Source organism: Lethenteron reissneri, chromosome 62, assembly GCF_015708825.2.
Source record: "Lethenteron reissneri isolate LAM-NWPU_2019-01 chromosome 62, ASM1570882v1, whole genome shotgun sequence".
Classification (NCBI taxonomy): domain Eukaryota; kingdom Metazoa; phylum Chordata; class Hyperoartia; order Petromyzontiformes; family Petromyzontidae; genus Lethenteron; species Lethenteron reissneri.
This window is the reverse complement of record NC_083840.1, coordinates 3146789-3165631: the sequence shown is the minus strand read 5'-3', so window position 1 is coordinate 3165631 and position 18843 is coordinate 3146789. Positions and strand designations below refer to the sequence as shown.

The 18843-nt window shown below is 45.4% G+C and overlaps 1 protein-coding gene across 1 annotated transcript; it reads left to right on the top strand.

The window, feature by feature from the left end:
* Positions 1-4675: 4675 nt before the first annotated feature.
* On the top strand, positions 4676-5888 carry LOC133358577 (uncharacterized protein DDB_G0271670-like; the record flags this gene model as incomplete). Its single annotated transcript, XM_061576945.1, has 2 exons — positions 4676-4680; positions 5195-5888. Coding segments are annotated over exons 1-2 (699 nt in total), but the record flags the coding sequence as incomplete, so codon positions are not given.
* Between the last annotated feature and the right edge of the window lie 12955 nt (positions 5889-18843).

Genomic DNA, 18843 nt, shown 5'->3' with positions numbered 1-18843 from the left:
CAGCAGCAGCAGGAGGAGGAAAAGCAGCGGCAGCGGCGGCGGCCGATGATGATGATGTTGTTGTTGTTGTTGGTGATGTTGTTGGTGCTGTTGTTGGTGATGTTGTTGGTGTTGTTGTTGTTGGTGATGTTGTTGGTGATGTTGTTGGTGTTGTTGTTGTTGGTGATGTTGTTGTTGGTGTTGTCGGGGAAGCGCCGGAACCGGCGGGGGACGCTGCGGTCTGCTGCTGCGGTCGTCGGCGGGATGCATCGCTGGCGCCGCCGCCGCCGCCTCCTCCTGCGCGTCGCTACGCATCCCTCATGGCGGGTCGGCGAGTCTGCGAGCGATTCGACGAGTGGGGAGACGTGTCGCAGCGTTGAGGGTCAATGCGTGTGGCAGATGTCGCAAACGGGTTTTGATTCCTTACCCCCCGTACCCGTACCCGGCCGCACCAGGGTCGCAAACGGGTAACCGTACGTGACTTTACCGAAAAAACCAAGAATATGAATCCCTGCAGTCACGAAAGCTTTAAATCAAAATGTAAACAATCTTTTTCATATGTTTCGGCTTGGGTCTAATTGTCCACGCTCAACTGACGTTGGCTGTAAATCACCACGGCCCCTGACGTTATGGCAAGCTTTGTGGCCACTTCCTGGAGTCGTGGAGTTCTGCCATTACTCGTACGGTACATTTCACTAAACCGTGTTTAAAAAAATAGTTATTTTAAATATTACTTATTTCAGACGCGACCTGGTCTATCAAAAATGACAGCAGCGCACACGAAGTGGTGGATTATCATCATCGTCATCATCGTCGTCACATGAGAATTCCCAGCAGCAGCCGAATACTCTAAACGCGTGACGTTGATTATAAATGTGGAGGGAGGAAAAACCGGAGGGCACGTGACCACGGAGAGAGAGAGAGACACGCAAACTCCAAATATACAGCAGCAGGCGTCAGGGTCGGGATCGAACCCACGACCTCCTGCACACCAGGCGAGGTAGTCAACATCTCCTAGCCACCGTGATGATGATGAGAGAGAGAAAGACACGCAAACTCCAAATATACAGCAGCAGGCGTCAGGGTCGGGATCGAACCCACGACCTCCTGCATACCAGGCGAGGTAGTCAACATCTCCTAGCCACCGTGATGATGATGAGAGAGAGAAAGACACGCAAACTCCAAATATACAGCAGCAGGCGTCAGGGTCGGGATCGAACCCACGACCTCCTGTACACCAGGCGAGGTAGTTAACATCTCCTCGCCACCGTGATGATGATGATGAGAGAGAGACACGCAGACTCCAAATATACAGCAGCAGGCATCGTCAGGGTCGGGATCAAACCCACGACCTCCTGCATACCAGGCGAGGTAGTTAACATCTCCTAGCCACCGTGATGATGATGAGAGTGAGACACGCAAACTCCAAATATACAGCAGGCATCGTCTCTCTCATCATCATCATCACGGTGGCTAGGAGATGTTAACTACCTCGCCTGGTGTACAGGAGGTCGTGGGTTTGATCCCGACCCTGACGCCTGCTGCTGTATATTTGGAGTTTGTGTGTCTCTCTCTCATCATCATCACGGTGGCTAGGAGATGTTAACTACCTCGCCTGGTATATAGGTCATGGGTTCGATCCGAACCCTGATGCCTGTTGCATATTTGGAGTTTGCGTGTCTCTCTCTCTCATTATCATCATCATCACGGTGGCTAGGAGATGTTCACTACATCGCCTGGTATACAGGAGGTCGTGGGTTTGATCCCGACCCTGATGCCTGCTGCTGTATATTTGGAGTTTGTGTGTCTCTCTCTCATCATCATCACGGTGGCTAGGAGATGTTAACTACCTCGCCTGGTATATAGGTCATGGGTTCGATCCGAACCCTGATGCCTGTTGCATATTTGGAGTTTGCGGTGTCTCTCTCTTTCTCTCCTATCATCATCATCACGGTGGCTAGGAGATGTTAACTACCTCGCCAGGTACGCAGGAGGTCGTGGGTTCAATCCCGACCCTGACGATGACTGCTGCTGTATATTTGGAGTTTGCGTGTCTCTCTCTCTCTCATCATCATCATGGTGGCTAGGAGATGTTAACTACCTCGCCTGGTGTGCAGGAGGTCGTGGGTTTGATCCCGACCCTGACGATGCCTGCTGCAGTATATTTGAAGTTTGCGTGTCTCTCTCTCTCTCACCCCGTGGTCGCGTTGATTTTTCTCCGGTTTTTCCCCTCCACATTTAGACTCAGCATCGCGCGTTTAGAGTAATCGGCCGCTATGAATGTCCACGTGAGGATGATGATGATAACGAGCCAACTTCGTTGAGCGATAATTCGTGATAGCCAGGTAGTTAATTCTAGATTTGAAGCTTTCGTGACTGCAAGGATTTTTTTTCGGTAAAGTCACGTAGGTAAAACATTAAAATTAATCAAAGGAAAATAAGAGATTGCAAGAGCTACCACTCCGTATATATTATATATATACGGAGTGGTAGCTCTTGCAATCTCTCATTTACTTGATACAGCTGTCGTGCTGTGACGGTTCCACCTGAAGACGGAAGCTTGTGTTGCCTCCGAAACGTCGTGATTTTTATTTTATTTTACTTTTATTAATTTTAATGTTTTACCTACGTGACTTTACCGAAAAAACCTAAGAATAGCCAGGTCGTTTTTGAAAAGGGGATATATGGCTCCGTGAGCATTAACAAGAAACAATAAAACGTAGTTTAGTTTTCAGTTTAAATGTCGGAGGTGGGTTAAGGACACATTTATATTTACGCGATCTAACCCAAAAAAATTTTACTTTATGATGGAGTAACAACATCAGTGGCTTCAACAGGAGATCTGCAGCAGTAGTAGTAGTAGCAACAGTACATACAGAAACTGCATCAGCAGGTATAATACTGGTTGGAACCTCCTGGTTACACCAGCCCACAGGGGATTATTGTGTCCGTCGTGCATGGGAGGGGTGGGGCTGGGTGGGGAGGGTGGGGAGGGGCTGGGTGGGAAGGGTGGGGCTGGGTGGAGGGTGGGAGAGATGGGGCTGGGTGGGGAGGGGCTGGGTGGGGAGGGTGGGGCTGGGTGGGGTGGGGAGGGTGGGGAGGGTGAGGCTGGGTGGAGAGGGGAGGGTGGGGAGGGGCTGGGTGGGGAGGGTGGGGAGGGGCTGGATGGTGGGGAGGGGCTGGGTGGGGAGGGAGGGGCTGAGTGGAGAGGGTGGGGCTGGGTGGGGGGTGGGAGGGGTGGGGCTGGGTGGGGAGGGGCTGGTCACCCCGTGGTGCCCTTATAAAACTCAACGTTTCACCTACTCACGCCGGCTTGTGCCCGCCCTCACAGTCGGGCATATTTGCGGAATACACCACGCCGCCGTTGACCCTGCAGGCCATTGACCGAGCAACCCAACGTTCCTACCAGCTCCCTCCGCAGGAAGAATGTGTTTTATTCAGTGCCGGATTATCCTAACAGCAAAAGCAGCTACATATGCTACGGGTCCCACACTTTCAAGGGCTCCGAGCTAAATGCTTTCAAGCTATCTATTCCAGTTCAGTGATTCTGCACTTGCTCTATTACTATAGTACTATACAGCCTTCAACTTTTATGAACGACCGGGTGTTTAAGTTCAGCGATTTGTCATATCCGGCTGTATAGCAAATGCAAAAAAATTAACCCGTAAAAACAAAGTTTTTCACTCTAAATCCTTTATATGCGTGGCGGCTAGAGTCCTCTCGTCCTCTGGCTTGAGATGGCTGCCACCTATGGGTCAGATGATTGTCTGCCACCATTAAGCAATTGGTAAGTAAATATAATTTATTTTTTCCTAAAAAGTGTAAAATTTTTGAAATTTTTTTTCACGAAAATCAATTGTCACACACAACGAGTCTGTGTGCAAAATGTCAGCTCGATTGGATCACGGGAAGTGGGTTAAAAAACGACCGAAAGATTTGCACGGTCCTAAGCAAGCAAGCAAGTGAACTTAATATAAAGGATTTAAAAAGACAATGACTTGACTATGCAAGTAAAAAAAAATTGTGTTTTCACATTTACGGTTTTATTTTAGTTAGGGCCCCCTTTATAACATTTGTGCAACAGGTACCGCACTTGCTTCATCCGGCACTGATTATGTTAGTGCTTTGATACTGGTGTAGTAAGTATATGGAGGCTTGACGACAGGATCGGAGGCACACTTATTTATTACACCAACACAGTTATTTACAGGTCACTGGGCTACAGGGATTTCTCGACAGCTAACCCCTCTAACCTATACCAATTCCTCCACTACGGGACTAGGGGAGGCTATCTGTCCCAGCTTGGTTAAGCTGGGATCCCGGCTCCCTGAGTCACCAGACCAGCTTCGTCTGGGCTCTCGGGGCCACGCCACCGGCTTGCCCTGGTCGGCCCTCATAAGGACAGCGAGCCAGGGGAGCTCTGGGGCCTACACTAGCAGGTCTTCCGTCTTCTCTGGTTATAGCTGAGTCCCGACTCCCGAGCCTTTCGGCTCATCACCTTTTATAGGACTCGCCCCCAAGGGGGGGGGGGGGGCCCGTGGGGGATACACATGCGGACGTCGGTGCGAGCGCCACCCTTTGTGTACGGCCGTAACCCCGCCCCTTGTGTTTGTTGGCCATCCGTGGCCATGCATAATCACACCTCAACATTCGTAGACATGCGCAATTACACCTCTACACTGGCAAAAGAGTTCCCATGTTGTAGGTGAAATATACAGGGTGTTATTCAGAGCATCAGAAGTAGATGAACGGCATCAGTTGGGGAGAAAAGCAGCAGCAGCAGCATCAGCAAGAGCAACACACGTTACATTCACAGCAGCAGCAGTAGCAGCAGTGGCAGCAGTAACAGCATCAGCAGTAGCAGCATCAGCAGTAGTAGCAGCAGTAGCAGCAGCAGCATCAGCAAGAGTAACACACGTTACATTCACAGCAGCAGTAGTAGCAGCAGTGGCAGCAGTAACAGCATCAGCAGTAGTAGCAGCAGTAACAGCAGCAGCAGCATCAGCAAGAGTAACACACGTTACATTCACAGCAGCAGTAGTAGCAGCAGTGGCAGCAGTAACAGCATCAGCAGTAGTAGCAGCAGTAACAGCAGCAGCAGCATCAGCAAGAGTAAAACACGTTACATTCACAGCAGTAGTAGTAGCAGCATCAGCAGCAGTAACAGCAGCAGTAACAGCATCAGCAAGAGTAACACACGTTACATTCACAACAGCCACAGTAGCAGCAGTGGCAGCAGTAACAGCATCAGCAGTAGTAGCAGCAGTAACAGCAGCAGCAGCAGCATCAGCAAGAGTAACACACGTTACATTCACAGCAGCAGTAGTAGCAGCAGTAACAGCAGCAGCAGCATCAGCAAGAGCAACACACGTTACATTCACAGCAGCAGTAGTAGCAGCAGTGGCAGCAGTAACAGCATCAGCAGTAGTAGCAGCAGCAGCAGCATCAGCAAGAGTAACACACGTTACATTCACAGCAGCAGCAGTAGCAGCAGTGGCAGCAGTAACAGCATCAGCAGTAGTAGCAGCAGTAACAGCAGCAGCAGCAGCATCAGCAAGAGTAACACACGTTACATTCACAGCAGCAGTAGTAGCAGCAGTGGCAGCAGTAACAGCATCAGCAGTAGTAGCAGCAGTAGCAGCAGCAGCAGCAGCATCAGCAAGAGTAACACACGTTACATTCACAGCAGCAGTAGTAGCAGCAGTGGCAGCAGTAACAGCATCAGCAGTAGTAGCAGCAGCAGCAGCAGCATCAGCAAGAGTAACACACGTTACATTCACAGCAGCAGCAGTAGCAGCAGTAGCAGCATCAGCAGTAGTAGCAGCAGTAACAGCAGCAGCAGCATCAGCAAGAGTAAAACACGTTACATTCACAGCAGTAGTAGTAGCAGCATCAGCAGCAGTAACAGCAGCAGTAACAGCATCAGCAGTAGAAGCAGCAGTAGCAGCAGTAGCATCAGCATCAGCAGTAGGAATGACGTTACATTCACAGCAGCAGCAGCAGTAGCAGCCGCAACATCATCAGCAGCAGCAGTATCAGCAGTAGGAATGACGTTACATTCACAGCAGCAGTAGTAGCAGCAGCAACATCATCAGCAGCAGCAGCAGTAACAGCATCACCTGTATGAATAAAGTTACATTACAGCAGCAGTAGCAGCAGTAACATCAACAGCAGAAGGAATGACGTAACATTCACAGCAGCAGCAGTAGCAGCAGCAGTATCAGCAGTAGCAGCATCAGCAGTAGGAATAACGTTACATTCACAGCAGAAGTAGCAGCAGCAGTAGCAGCAGTAGTATCAGCAGCAACAGCATCAGCAAGAGTAACACACATTACATTAACAGCAGTAGCAGCAGCAGTAGCAGCATCAGCAGTAGTATCAGCAGTAACAGCATCAGCAAGAGTAACACACATTACATTAACAGCAGTAGCAGCAGTAACATCGTCAGTAGCAGCAGTAACAGCAGCAGTAGGTATGACGTTACATTCACAGCAGCAGCAGTAGCAGCAGCAGTAACAGCAGCAGTACGGATGACGTTACATTCACAGCAGCAGTAACAGCATCAGCAGTCGGAATAACGTTACATTCACATCAGCAGTTGTAAACACATAAATATCCACAGCAACAGCAACAGTAGGTGCATCAGGAGTAGTAACACTACCTCTATAGCTCCACAGCTGTAGCAGTAGGTGCAGCAGTAGGTGCAGCAGTAGTAGCAGCAGCAGCAGTATCAATACCTCTATAGCTCCACAGCTGTAGCAGGAGGTGCAGCAGTAGTAGTAGCAGCAGCAGTATCAATACCTCTATAGCTCCACAGCTGTAGCATGAGGTGCAGCAGTAGTAGTAGCAACAGCAGCAGCAGTAGTAACACTACCTCTATAGCTCCACAGCTGTAGCAGGAGGTGCAGCAGTAGTAGTAGCAGCAGCAGTATCAATACCTCTATAGCTCCACAGCTGTATCAGCAGCAGTAGCAACAGTAACACTACCCATAGCTCCACAGCTGTCGCAGCAGCAGCAGTATCAATACCTCTATAGCTCCACAGCTGTAGCAGCAGCAGTATCAATACCTCTATAGCTCCACAGCTGTAGCAGGAGGTGCAGCAGTAGCAGCAGCAGTAGTAGCAGCAGCAGCAGCAGCAGCAGTATCAATACCTCTATAGCTCCACAGCTGTAGCAGTAGGTGCAGCAGTAACAATACCTCTATAGCTCCACAGCTGTAGCAGTAGGTGCAGCAGTAGTAGTAGCAGCAGTATCAATACCTCTATAGCTCCACAGCTGTAGCAGGAGGTGCAGCAGTAGTAGCAGCAGTATCAATACCTCTATAGCTCCACAGCTGTAGCAGGAGGTGCAGCAGTAGTAGCAGTAGCAGCAGTATGAATACCTATATAGCTCCACAGCTGTAGCAGGAGGTGCAGCAGTAGTAGTAGCAGCAGTATCAATACCTCTATAGGTCCACAGCTGTAGCATGAGGTGCAGCAGTAGTAGTAGCAGCAGCAGCAGCAGCAGCAGTAGTAACAATACCTCTATAGCTCCACAGCTGTAGCAGGAGGTGCAGCAGCAGTATCAATACCTCTATAGCTCCACAGCTGTAGCAGTAGGTGCAGCAGTAGTAACAATACCTCTATAGCTCCACAGCTGTAGCAGTAGGTGCAGCAGTAGCAGCAGTAGTAGCAGCAGCAGCAGCAGCAGTATCAATACCTATATAGCTGCACAGCTGTATCAGCAGCAGTAGCAACAGTAACACTACCCAGAGCTCCACAGCTGTAGCAGCAGCAGCAGTATCAATACCTCTATAGCTCCACAGCTGTAGCAGCAGCAGTATCAATACCTCTATAGCTCCACAGCTGTAGCAGGAGGTGCAGCAGTAGCAGCAGTAGTAGCAGCAGCAGGAGCTGAGGCTGGTCCCGTAGCGAGTGAGTGATGCCGAGGGTGCTGGTGGTGGAGCGACCCAAAGGTTTTGAATCCACCGGCAGCCATCTTGGTAAGGGGGTAACTGTGCAGATGACGTCACCCGCAGTGGTCAATTGCTTAGCGAGGCCCCCCCCCCGCGGCCCCTCCCCCCTGACCCCTCGTGCCCCGCCCACTTCACGAGAGCCCCTTAGTAAGATGGCCGCGCGGTTGTGTTGATCGAGTCGGTGGGTGACGTCAGAGCGGGCTAGGGGTCACGCGGGAAGGAATCGCTGAGGTGTGGAATCGAGCCAACGTAGTGACGATTCGGGAATCGGAATCGTTATTTATTTATTGTGAAATCCGATTATCTAAAAAGCTCTTTATTACACGTGCCCAGTCAGGAGGCATGGGGGTCAGAAGGTTAGAAAAAAATTAACCAGTAAAAACAAAGTTTTTCACTATAAATCCTTTATATGCGTGGCGGCTAGAGTCCTCTCGTCCTCTGGCTTGAGAAGGCTGCCACCTATGGGTCAGATGATTGTCTGCCAGTATTAAGCAATTGGTAAATACATTTTTTATTTGTTTTCCCTAAAAAGTGTAACAAAAATTTAAAACATTTTTCACGAACATTAATTGTCTCGCACAACGAGTCTGTGTGCAAAATGTCAGCTCGATTGGATCACGGGAAGTGGGTTAAAAAACGACCGAAAGATTTGCACGGTCGTAAGCGCGCAAGCAAGCGAACTTAATATGAAGGATTAAAAAAAAACAAACGCAATACAAAGACACGATGGTGATTCAAATGATAGGAAAGATAAGCAATTAACTTTTAACAAAAATATATTAATAAATGTAAACTATGTTCTTTTTTGTAAATATTACCAAATTAGGCCCCACTTAGCTATTAGTTTTTTTTATGAAGAAGCAACCTGGCAATCACAAATTATAGCTCAGCAAAGTGGCTTATAATGTTGGTTTATCATCAACAAAGTGACTTAACATGGCGGTTTATCATCATCAGAGACTTAACATGGCGGTTTATCATCATCAGAGAGACTTAACATGGCGGTTTATCATCATCAGAGAGACTTAACATGGCGGTTTATCATCATCAGAGACTTAACATGGCGGTTTATCATCATCAGAGAGACTTAACATGGCGGTTTATCATCATCAGAGAGACTTAACATGGCGGGTTATCATCATCAGAGAGACTTAACATGGCGGTTTATCATCATCAGAGTGACTTAACATGGCGGTTTATCATCAGAGAGATTTAACATGGCGGTTCATCATCATCAGAGTGACTTAACATGGCGGTTATCATCATCAGAGTGACTTAACATGGCGGTTTATCATCATCAGAGTGACTTAACATGGCGGTTTATCACCATCAGAGAGACTTAACATGGCGGTTTATCACCATCAGAGTGACTTAACATGGCGGTTCATCATCATCAGAGTGACTTAACATGGCGGTTCATCATCATCAGAGTGACTTAACATGGCGGTTTATCATCATCAGAGTGACTTAACATGGCGGTTTATCATCATCAGAGTGACTTAACATGGCGGTTTATCACCATCAGAGAGACTTAACATGGCGGTTTATCACCATCAGAGTGACTTAACATGGCGGTTTATCATCATCAGAGAGACTTAACATGGCGGTTTATCATCATCAGAGTGACTTAACATGGCGGTTTATCACCATCAGAGAGACTTAACATGGCGGTTTATCATCATCAGAGTGACTTAACATGGCGGTTTATCACCATCAGAGTGACTTAACATGGCGGTTTATCATCATCAGAGAGACTTAACATGGCGGTTTATCACCCTCAGAGTGACTTACCATGGCGGTTTATCATCATCAGAGTGACTTAACATGGCGGTTTATCATCATCAGAGTGACTTAACATGGCGGTTTATCATCATCAGAGAGACTTAACATGGCGGTTTATCATCATCAGAGTGACTTAACATGGCGGTTTATCACCATCAGAGAGACTTAACATGGCGGTTTATCATCATCAGAGTGACTTAACATGGCGGTTTATCACCATCAGAGTGACTTAACATGGCGGTTTATCATCATCAGAGAGACTTAACATGGCGGTTTATCATCATCAGAGTGACTTAACATGGCGGTTTATCACCATCAGAGTGACTTAACATGGCGGTTTATCATCATCAGAGTGACTTAACATGGCGGTTTATCATCATCAGAGAGACTTAACATGGCGGTTTATCACCATCAGAGTGACTTAACATGGCGGTTTATCATCATCAGAGTGACTTAACATGGCGGTTTATCACCATCAGAGAGACTTAACATGGCGGTTTATCACCATCAGAGTGACTTAACATGGCGGTTTATCACCATCAGAGTGACTTAACATGGCGGTTTATCACCATCAGAGTGACTTAACATGGCGGTTTATCATCATCAGAGTGACTTAACATGGCGGTTTATCATCATCAGAGAGACTTAACATGGCGGTTTATCATCATCAGAGAGACTTAACATGGCGGTTTATCATCATCAGAGTGACTTAACATGGCGGTTTATCATCATCAGAGAGACTTAACATGGCGGTTCATCATCATCAGAGTGACTTAACATGGCGGTTCATCATGATCAGAGTGACTTAACATGGCGGTTTATCATCATCAGAGTGACTTAACATGGCGGTTTATCACCATCAGAGAGACTTAACATGGCGGTTTATCACCATCAGAGTGACTTAACATGGCGGTTTATCACCATCAGAGTGACTTAACATGGCGGTTTATCACCATCAGAGTGACTTAACATGGCGGTTTATCATCATCAGAGTGACTTAACATGGCGGTTTATCACCATCAGAGTGACTTAACATGGCGGTTTATCACCATCAGAGTGACTTAACATGGCGGTTTATCATCATCAGAGAGACTTAACATGGCGGTTTATCATCATCAGAGTGACTTAACAATGCGGTTTATCATCATCAGAGAGACTTAACATGGCGGTTTATCATCATCAGAGTGTCTTAACATGGCGGTTTATCACCATCAGAGTGACTTAACATGGCGGTTTATCATCATCAGAGTGTCTTAACATGGCGGTTTATCATCATCAGAGTGACTTAACATGGCGGTTTATCACCATCAGAGTGACTTAACATGGCGGTTTATCACCATCAGATAGACTTAACATGGCAGTTTATCATCATCAGAGTGACTTAACATGGCGGTTTATCACCATCAGAGTGACTTAACATGGCGGTTTATCATCATCAGAGTGACTTAACATGGCGGTTTATCATCATCAGAGAGACTTAACATGGCGGTTTATCACCATCAGAGAGACTTAACATGGCGGTTTATCATCATCAGAGTGACTTAACATGGCGGTTTATCATCATCAGAGAGACTTAACATGGCGGTTTATCACCATCAGAGAGACTTAACATGGCGGTTTATCACCATCAGAGTGACTTAACATGGCGGTTTATCACCATCAGATAGACTTAACATGGCGGTTTATCATCATCAGAGTGACTTAACATGGCAGTTTATCATCATCAGAGTGACTTAACATGGCGGTTTATCACCATCAGAGAGACTTAACATGGCGGTTTATCATCATCAGAGTGACTTAACATGGCGGTTTATCACCATCAGAGTGACTTAACATGGCGGTTTATCATCATCAGAGAGACTTAACATGGCAGTTTATCATCATCAGAGTGACTTAACATGGCGGTTTATCATCATCAGAGTGACTTAACATGGCGGTTTATCATCATCAGAGTGACTTAACATGGCGGTTTATCATCATCAGAGTGACTTAACATGGCGGTTTATCATCATCAGAGTGACTTAACATGGCGGTTTTATCATCATCAGAGTGACTTAACATGGCGGTTTATCATCATCAGAGTGACTTAACATGGCGGTTTATCATCATCAGAGTGACTTAACATGGCGGTTTATCATCATCAGAGTGACTTAACATGGCGGTTTATCATCATCAGAGTGACTTAACATGGCGGTTTATCATCATCAGAGTGACTTAACATGGCGGTTTATCATCATCAGAGTGACTTAACATGGCGGTTTATCATCATCAGAGTGACTTAACATGGCGGTTTATCATCATCAGAGTGACTTAACATGGCGGTTTATCATCATCAGAGTGACTTAACATGGCGGTTTATCATCATCAGAGTGACTTAACATGGCGGTTTATCATCATCAGAGTGACTTAACATGGCGGTTTATCACCATCAGAGTGACTTAACATGGCGGTTTATCATCATCAGAGTGACTTAACATGGCGGTTTATCATCATCAGAGTGACTTAACATGGCGGTTTATCATCATCAGAGTGACTTAACATGGCGGTTTATCATCATTAGAGTGACTTAACATGGCGGTTTATCATCATCAGAGTGACTTAACATGGCGGTTTATCATCATCATCAGAGTGACTTAACATGGCGGTTTATCATCATCAGAGTGACTTAACATGGCGGTTTATCATCATCAGAGTGACTTAACATGGCGGTTTATCATCATCAGAGTGACTTAACATGGCGGTTTATCATCATCAGAGTGACTTAACATGGCGGTTTATCATCATCAGAGTGACTTAACATGGCGGTTTATCATCATCAGAGTGACTTAACATGGCGGTTTATCATCATCAGAGTGACTTAACATGGCGGTTTATCATCATCAGAGTGACTTAACATGGCGGTTTATCACCATCAGAGTGACTTAACATGGCGGTTTATCATCATCAGAGTGACTTAACATGGCGGTTTATCATCATCAGAGTGACTTAACATGGCGGTTTATCACCATCAGAGTGACTTAACATGGCGGTTTATCATCATCAGAGTGACTTAACATGGCGGTTTATCATCATCAGAGTGACTTAACATGGCGGTTTATCACCATCAGAGTGACTTAACATGGCGGTTTATCATCATCAGAGTGACTTAACATGGCGGTTTATCATCATCAGAGTGACTTAACATGGCGGTTTATCATCATCAGAGTGACTTAACATGGCGGTTTATCATCATTAGAGTGACTTAACATGGCGGTTTATCATCATCAGAGTGACTTAACATGGCGGTTTATCATCATCAGAGTGACTTAACATGGCGGTTTATCATCATCAGAGTGACTTAACATGGCGGTTTATCATTTATCAGAGTGACTTAACATGGCGGTTTATCATCATTAGAGTGACTTAACATGGCGGTTTATCATCATTAGAGTGACAGGCGTTTGCATCACTTATGAGCCCGTCTTGATACCGATAACACATTGTCCTGCGGAGGGAGCTGGTAGGAACGTCGGGTTGCTCGGTCAATGGCCTGCAGGGTCAACGGCGGCGTGGTGTATTCCGCAAATATGGCCGACTGTGAGGGCGGGCACAAGCCGGCGTGAGTAGGTTACACGTTGAGTTTTATAAGGGCACCACGGGGTGACCAGCCTCTCCCCACCCTCCCCTCCCCACCCTCCCCACCCAGCCCCTCCCCACCTTCCCCACCCAGCCCCTCCCCACCTTCCCCACCCAGCCCCTCCCCACCCAGCCCCACCCTCCCCACCCTCCCCTCCCCACCCTCCCCACCCTCCCCACCCAGCCCCTCCCCACCTTCCCCACCCAGCCCCTCCCCACCTAGCCCCTCCCCACCCAGCCCCACCCTCCCCACCCTCCCCTCCACACCCTCCCCACCCTCCCCTCCACACCCTCCCCACCCAGCCCCTCCCAGCCCCACCCAGCCCCTCCCTACCCTCCCCTCCCCACCCAGCCCCTCCCCACCCTCCCCACCCAGCCCCTCCCCACCCTCCCCACCCAGCCCCTCCCCACCCAGCCCCTCCCAGCCCCTCCCCACCCAGCCCCACCCAGCCCCTCCCCACCCAGCCCCTCCCCACCCTCCCCACCCAGCCCCTCCCCACCCAGCCCCTCCCCACCCTCCCCACCCAGACCCTCCCCACCCTCCCCACCCAGCCCCTCCCCACCCAGCCCCTCCCCACCCTCCCCACCCAGACCCTCCCCACCCTCCCCACCCAGCCCCTCCCCACCCTCCCCTCTCCACCCAGTCCCACCCCTCCCATTTTTGGATTCATGACGGACGGACACAATAATCCCCTGTGGGCTGGTGTAACCAGGAGGTTCCTTACCGGTGAAAAGGTGTCCCTACGCTTTTCACAAGTAGTACTAATCGCATACTTGCATCTCCCATAAATATGCTAAATTCCTCTTGATATGCAAATTATTTTGTCAAGGCGCCCTTCCCCCCTCCGTCCCAGCTTAAATAGACGCTCCAAGCCTGGAGTGTGTCATTCAGACTCTGTCTTCTCGACAGACCTGTTCTTCACCTGAGGACGGCTGCTTGCGTTGTGGCCGAAACGTCGCGAGAATAATTTTATTATGTTTTATTTTTAAATCCTTCATATTAAGTTCACTTGCTTGCTTGCGCGCTTACGACCTTGCAAATATTTCGGTCGTTTTTTAACCCACTTCCCGTGATCCAATCGAGCTGACGTTTTGCACACAGACTCGTTGTGCGTGACAATTTATTTTCGTGAAATTTTTTTTCTCCAAAATTTTACACTGTTTAGGAAAAAAAACATTACAGTATATTTAATTACCAATTGCTTAATGGTGCAATGCAATCATCTGACCCATAGGTGGCAGCCATCTCAAGCCAGAGGACGAGAGGACTCTAGCCGCCACGCATATAAAGAATTTAGAGTGAAAAACTTTGTTTTTAAGGGTTATACTTATTACGGGTAAATTTTTTATTATTTTATTATTTCCATTCTACGTGACTTTACCGAAAGAACCAGGAAGAGGCGTCCCATGATAAACGCTATGTCGCCAGGGGGCGCCATTGGACAAGGATTTCAAGAGGCCCTGAACCCGCAGGGCTCGAAATCTACACGAATCCCTTTAATCCGAATCCAATTCACCTCCCATTGTTGGAATGACACAATTCTTTTTTTTTTCTATTTAAAGCTTTCGTGACTGCAGGGATTCATTTTCTTGGTTCTTTCGGTAAAGTCACGTAGAAGGGCTGCTTGCGTTGTGGCCGAAACGTCGTGAGAATTATTTTATTATGTTTTATTTTTATTATTGTATTACTTCCCTTCTACGTGACTTTACCGAAAGAACCAAGAAGATGACACAATTCTGTTGAGCCAATACCACCACACATAGACACACTTATTGTGGGTGTTGTTGTTGTTGTCGTACGTATGATGTTTCTGTTTCGCGTCATCGTTTTAAGATGTTCTCTGTCCATGTTTTTGTTTGTTGCGGTTGCACCCGACCCAAAAAGCCGCATGGCTCACAGGGTCATCTCCATAGATATAAAATACAAATTTGTGAATGTGTGTCTGTTCAAAATGTTTAGCGTACTTCCCGAAATGCAACAAACTGCAAATTTGCCATGCGGGTACTTTCCAGACTGTACACCATGCACAAATTATAACAAGTATAACCCGTAAAAACAAAGTTTTTCACTATAAATCCTTTATATGCGTGGCGGCTAGAGTCCTCTCGTCCTCTGGCTTGAGATGGCTGCCACCTATGGGTCAGATGATTGCATTGCACCATTAAGCAATTGGTAATTAAATATAATATTTTTGTCCTAAAAAGTGTAAAATTTTGGAATTTTTTTCACGAACATTAATTGTCACGCACGACGAGTCTGTGTGCAAAATGTCAGCTCGATTGGATCACGGGAAGTGGGTTAAAAAACGAAAGATTTGCACGGTCCTAAGCAAGCAAGCGAACTTAATATAAAGGATTTAAAAATACACTTTTTTTTGGGGGGGGAGCTCAATAATGCATTTATTTTTTGCACGGCAAGTGAGCTGTGACGTCACATCTGTCACGTGACCCGCGCACGTGGTAACGTCACCATTTGTAGTGTAGTGGGTAGCGCTACGCCGCGCTACGAACCCAGCGACCCGAGGTCAAGTTCAAGTTTAATTTATTAGGTACAAAATTTTCTTGCTGTGGTTCTCCCAAATGATGATGATTGCTTGTGTTGCAATTGAAACGTCATGATTTAATTGATCTTATTTTCTACCCACGTGATTTTACCGAAATAACCAAAGAGTATGGATCCCTGCAGTCACGAAAACTTCAAATCGAGATTATATGGAACTGGAGTTTTTAATGGGACAAAAAAGTATACGGACAACACTACCGCACTGTAAACATGACAACAAATGTAACGTCAACAGCTTCGAAAAGTCAAACATCCTCCCACTTATATTCCTGGTTCTTTCGGTAAAGTCACGTAGAAGGGAAAAAATAAATGATAAAAATATAAAATAATAAATTCTCACGACGTTTCGACTGCAACACAAGCAATCATGGGAAATAATAAAATAATAAAAATATAAAACAAAATTCTCACGACGTTTCGACTACAACACAAGCAATCATCATCGGTAAAGTCACGTAGAAGGGAAATAATAAATAATAAAATATAAAATAATACATTCTCACGACGTTTCGACTGCAACACAAGCAATCATGGGAAATAATAAAATATAAAACAATAAAAACTCTCACGACGTTTCGACTGCAACACAAGCAATCATCGTCGGTAAAGTCATCAAGTAGAAGGGAAACAATAAAATAATAAAAATACAAAACAATAAAAATTCTCACGACGCTTCGACTGCAACACGAGCAATCATCGTCAGGTGTGAAATCCACAGCGAGAAACTTTTGAAAAAAGTGGCGTTTTTAAATCCTTTATATTAAGTTCGCTTGCTTGCGTGCTTGCTTGCTTACGACCGTGCAAATCTTTCGGTCGTTTTTTAACCCACTTCCCGTGATCCAATCGAGCTGACATTTTCCACACAGACTCGTTGTGCGAGACAATTAATGTTCGTGAAAATTTTTTTCCAAAATTTTACACTGTTTATGGAAAACAAATTAAATTTTTAATTACCAATTGTTTAATACTGGCAGACAATCATCTGACCCATAGGTGGCAGCCATCTCAAGCCAGAGGACGAGAGGACTCTAGCCGCCACGCATATAAAGGATTTATAGTGAAAAACTTTGTTTTTACGGGTTATACTTGTTTTCTCAACAAAGATGGCCTCCGTCCATCTGACCAACTGCCAAATCGCTGTCCGTGGTGCTGACGTTAAGAAAAAAAAACGCCACTTTTGAAAAAAAAATTCTCGCTGTGGATTTCACACCTGACGATGATTGCTTGTGTTGCAGTCGAAACGTCGTGAGCATTTTATTGTTTTATATATTTGTATTATTTTATTATTTCCCATGATTGCTTGTGTTGCAGTCGAAACGTCGTGAGAATTTTATTGTTTTATATATTTTTATTATTTTATTATTTCCCATGATTGCTTGTGTTGCAGTCGAAACGTCGTGAGACTTTTATTGTTTTGTATTTTTATTATTTTATTATTTCCCTTCTACGTGCGTGACTTTACCGATGATGATGATTGCTTGTGTTGCAGTCGAAACGTCGTGAGCATTTTATTGTTTTATATATTTGTATTATTTTATTATTTCCCATGATTGCTTGTGTTGCAGTCGAAACGTCGTGAGAATTTTATTGTTTTATATATTTTTATTATTTTATTATTTCCCATGATTGCTTGTGTTGCAGTCGAAACGTCGTGAGACTTTTATTGTTTTGTATTTTTATTATTTTATTATTTCCCTTCTACGTGCGTGACTTTACCGATGATGATGATTGCTTGTGTTGCAGTCGAAACGTCGTGAGCATTTTATTGTTTTAGATATTTTCATCATTTTATCGTTTTCCCTTCTACGTGACTTTACCGAAAGAACCAACAATATGAATCCCTGCAAGTGAAGAAAGCTTTAAATCAAAAGTCTCCCACTTGTTCACCATCACCGTCAACGCTCCACCTAGAAACTTCTCCACGTGGTCTCCAGGACGCGCGGGAGGAAGCGTGCTGCTGCTGTTGTTGCGAATCCTCGGAACAGTGTTCACATTTTTTTGAAGCAACCTGTGGATATTTCGATTGAAGGCTTTCGTGACTGCAGGGTGTCATATTCTTGGTTCTTTCGGGTAAAGTCATCACGTAGAAGGGAAATAATAAAATTATATAAATATAAAACAATAAAAATTCTCACGACGTTTCGACTGCAACACGAGCTATCATGGGAAATAATAAAATAATAAAAATACAAAACAATAAAAATTCTCACGACGTTTCGACTGCAACACGAGCAATTATGGGAAATAATACAATAATAAAAATACAAAACAATACAAATTCTCACGACGTTTCGACTGCAACACAAGCAATCATCGTCGGTAAAGTCATCACGTAGAAGGGAAATAATAAAATAATAAAAAATACAAAACAATAAAAATTCCCACGACGTTTCGACTGCAACACAAGCAATCGTGGGAAATAATAAAATAATAAAAAATACAAAACAAAAATTCTCATGACGTTTCGACTGCAACACGAACAATCATGGGAAATAATAAAATAATAAAAATACTAAATAAAAATTCTCACGACGTTTCGACTGCAACACGAGCAATCATGGGAAATAATAAAATAATAAAAATATAAAAACAATAAAAATTCTCACGACGTTTCGACTGCAACACAAGCAATCATGGGAAATAATAAAATAATAAAAATACTAAATAAAAATTCTCACGACGTTTCGACTGCAACACGAGCAATCATGGGAAATAATAACATAAAAAAAAATACAAAACAATAAAAATTCTCACGACGTTTCGACTGCAACACAAGCAATCATCGTCGGTAAAGTCACGTAGAAGGGAACAAAAAACAATAAATATAAAACAATAATATAATAAAATTCTCACGACGTTTCAGCCACAACGCAAGCAGCCGTCCTCAGGTGAAGAACAGGGCTGTCGAGAAGACAGCGTCTGAATGAAACACCACCAGGCTTGGAGCAT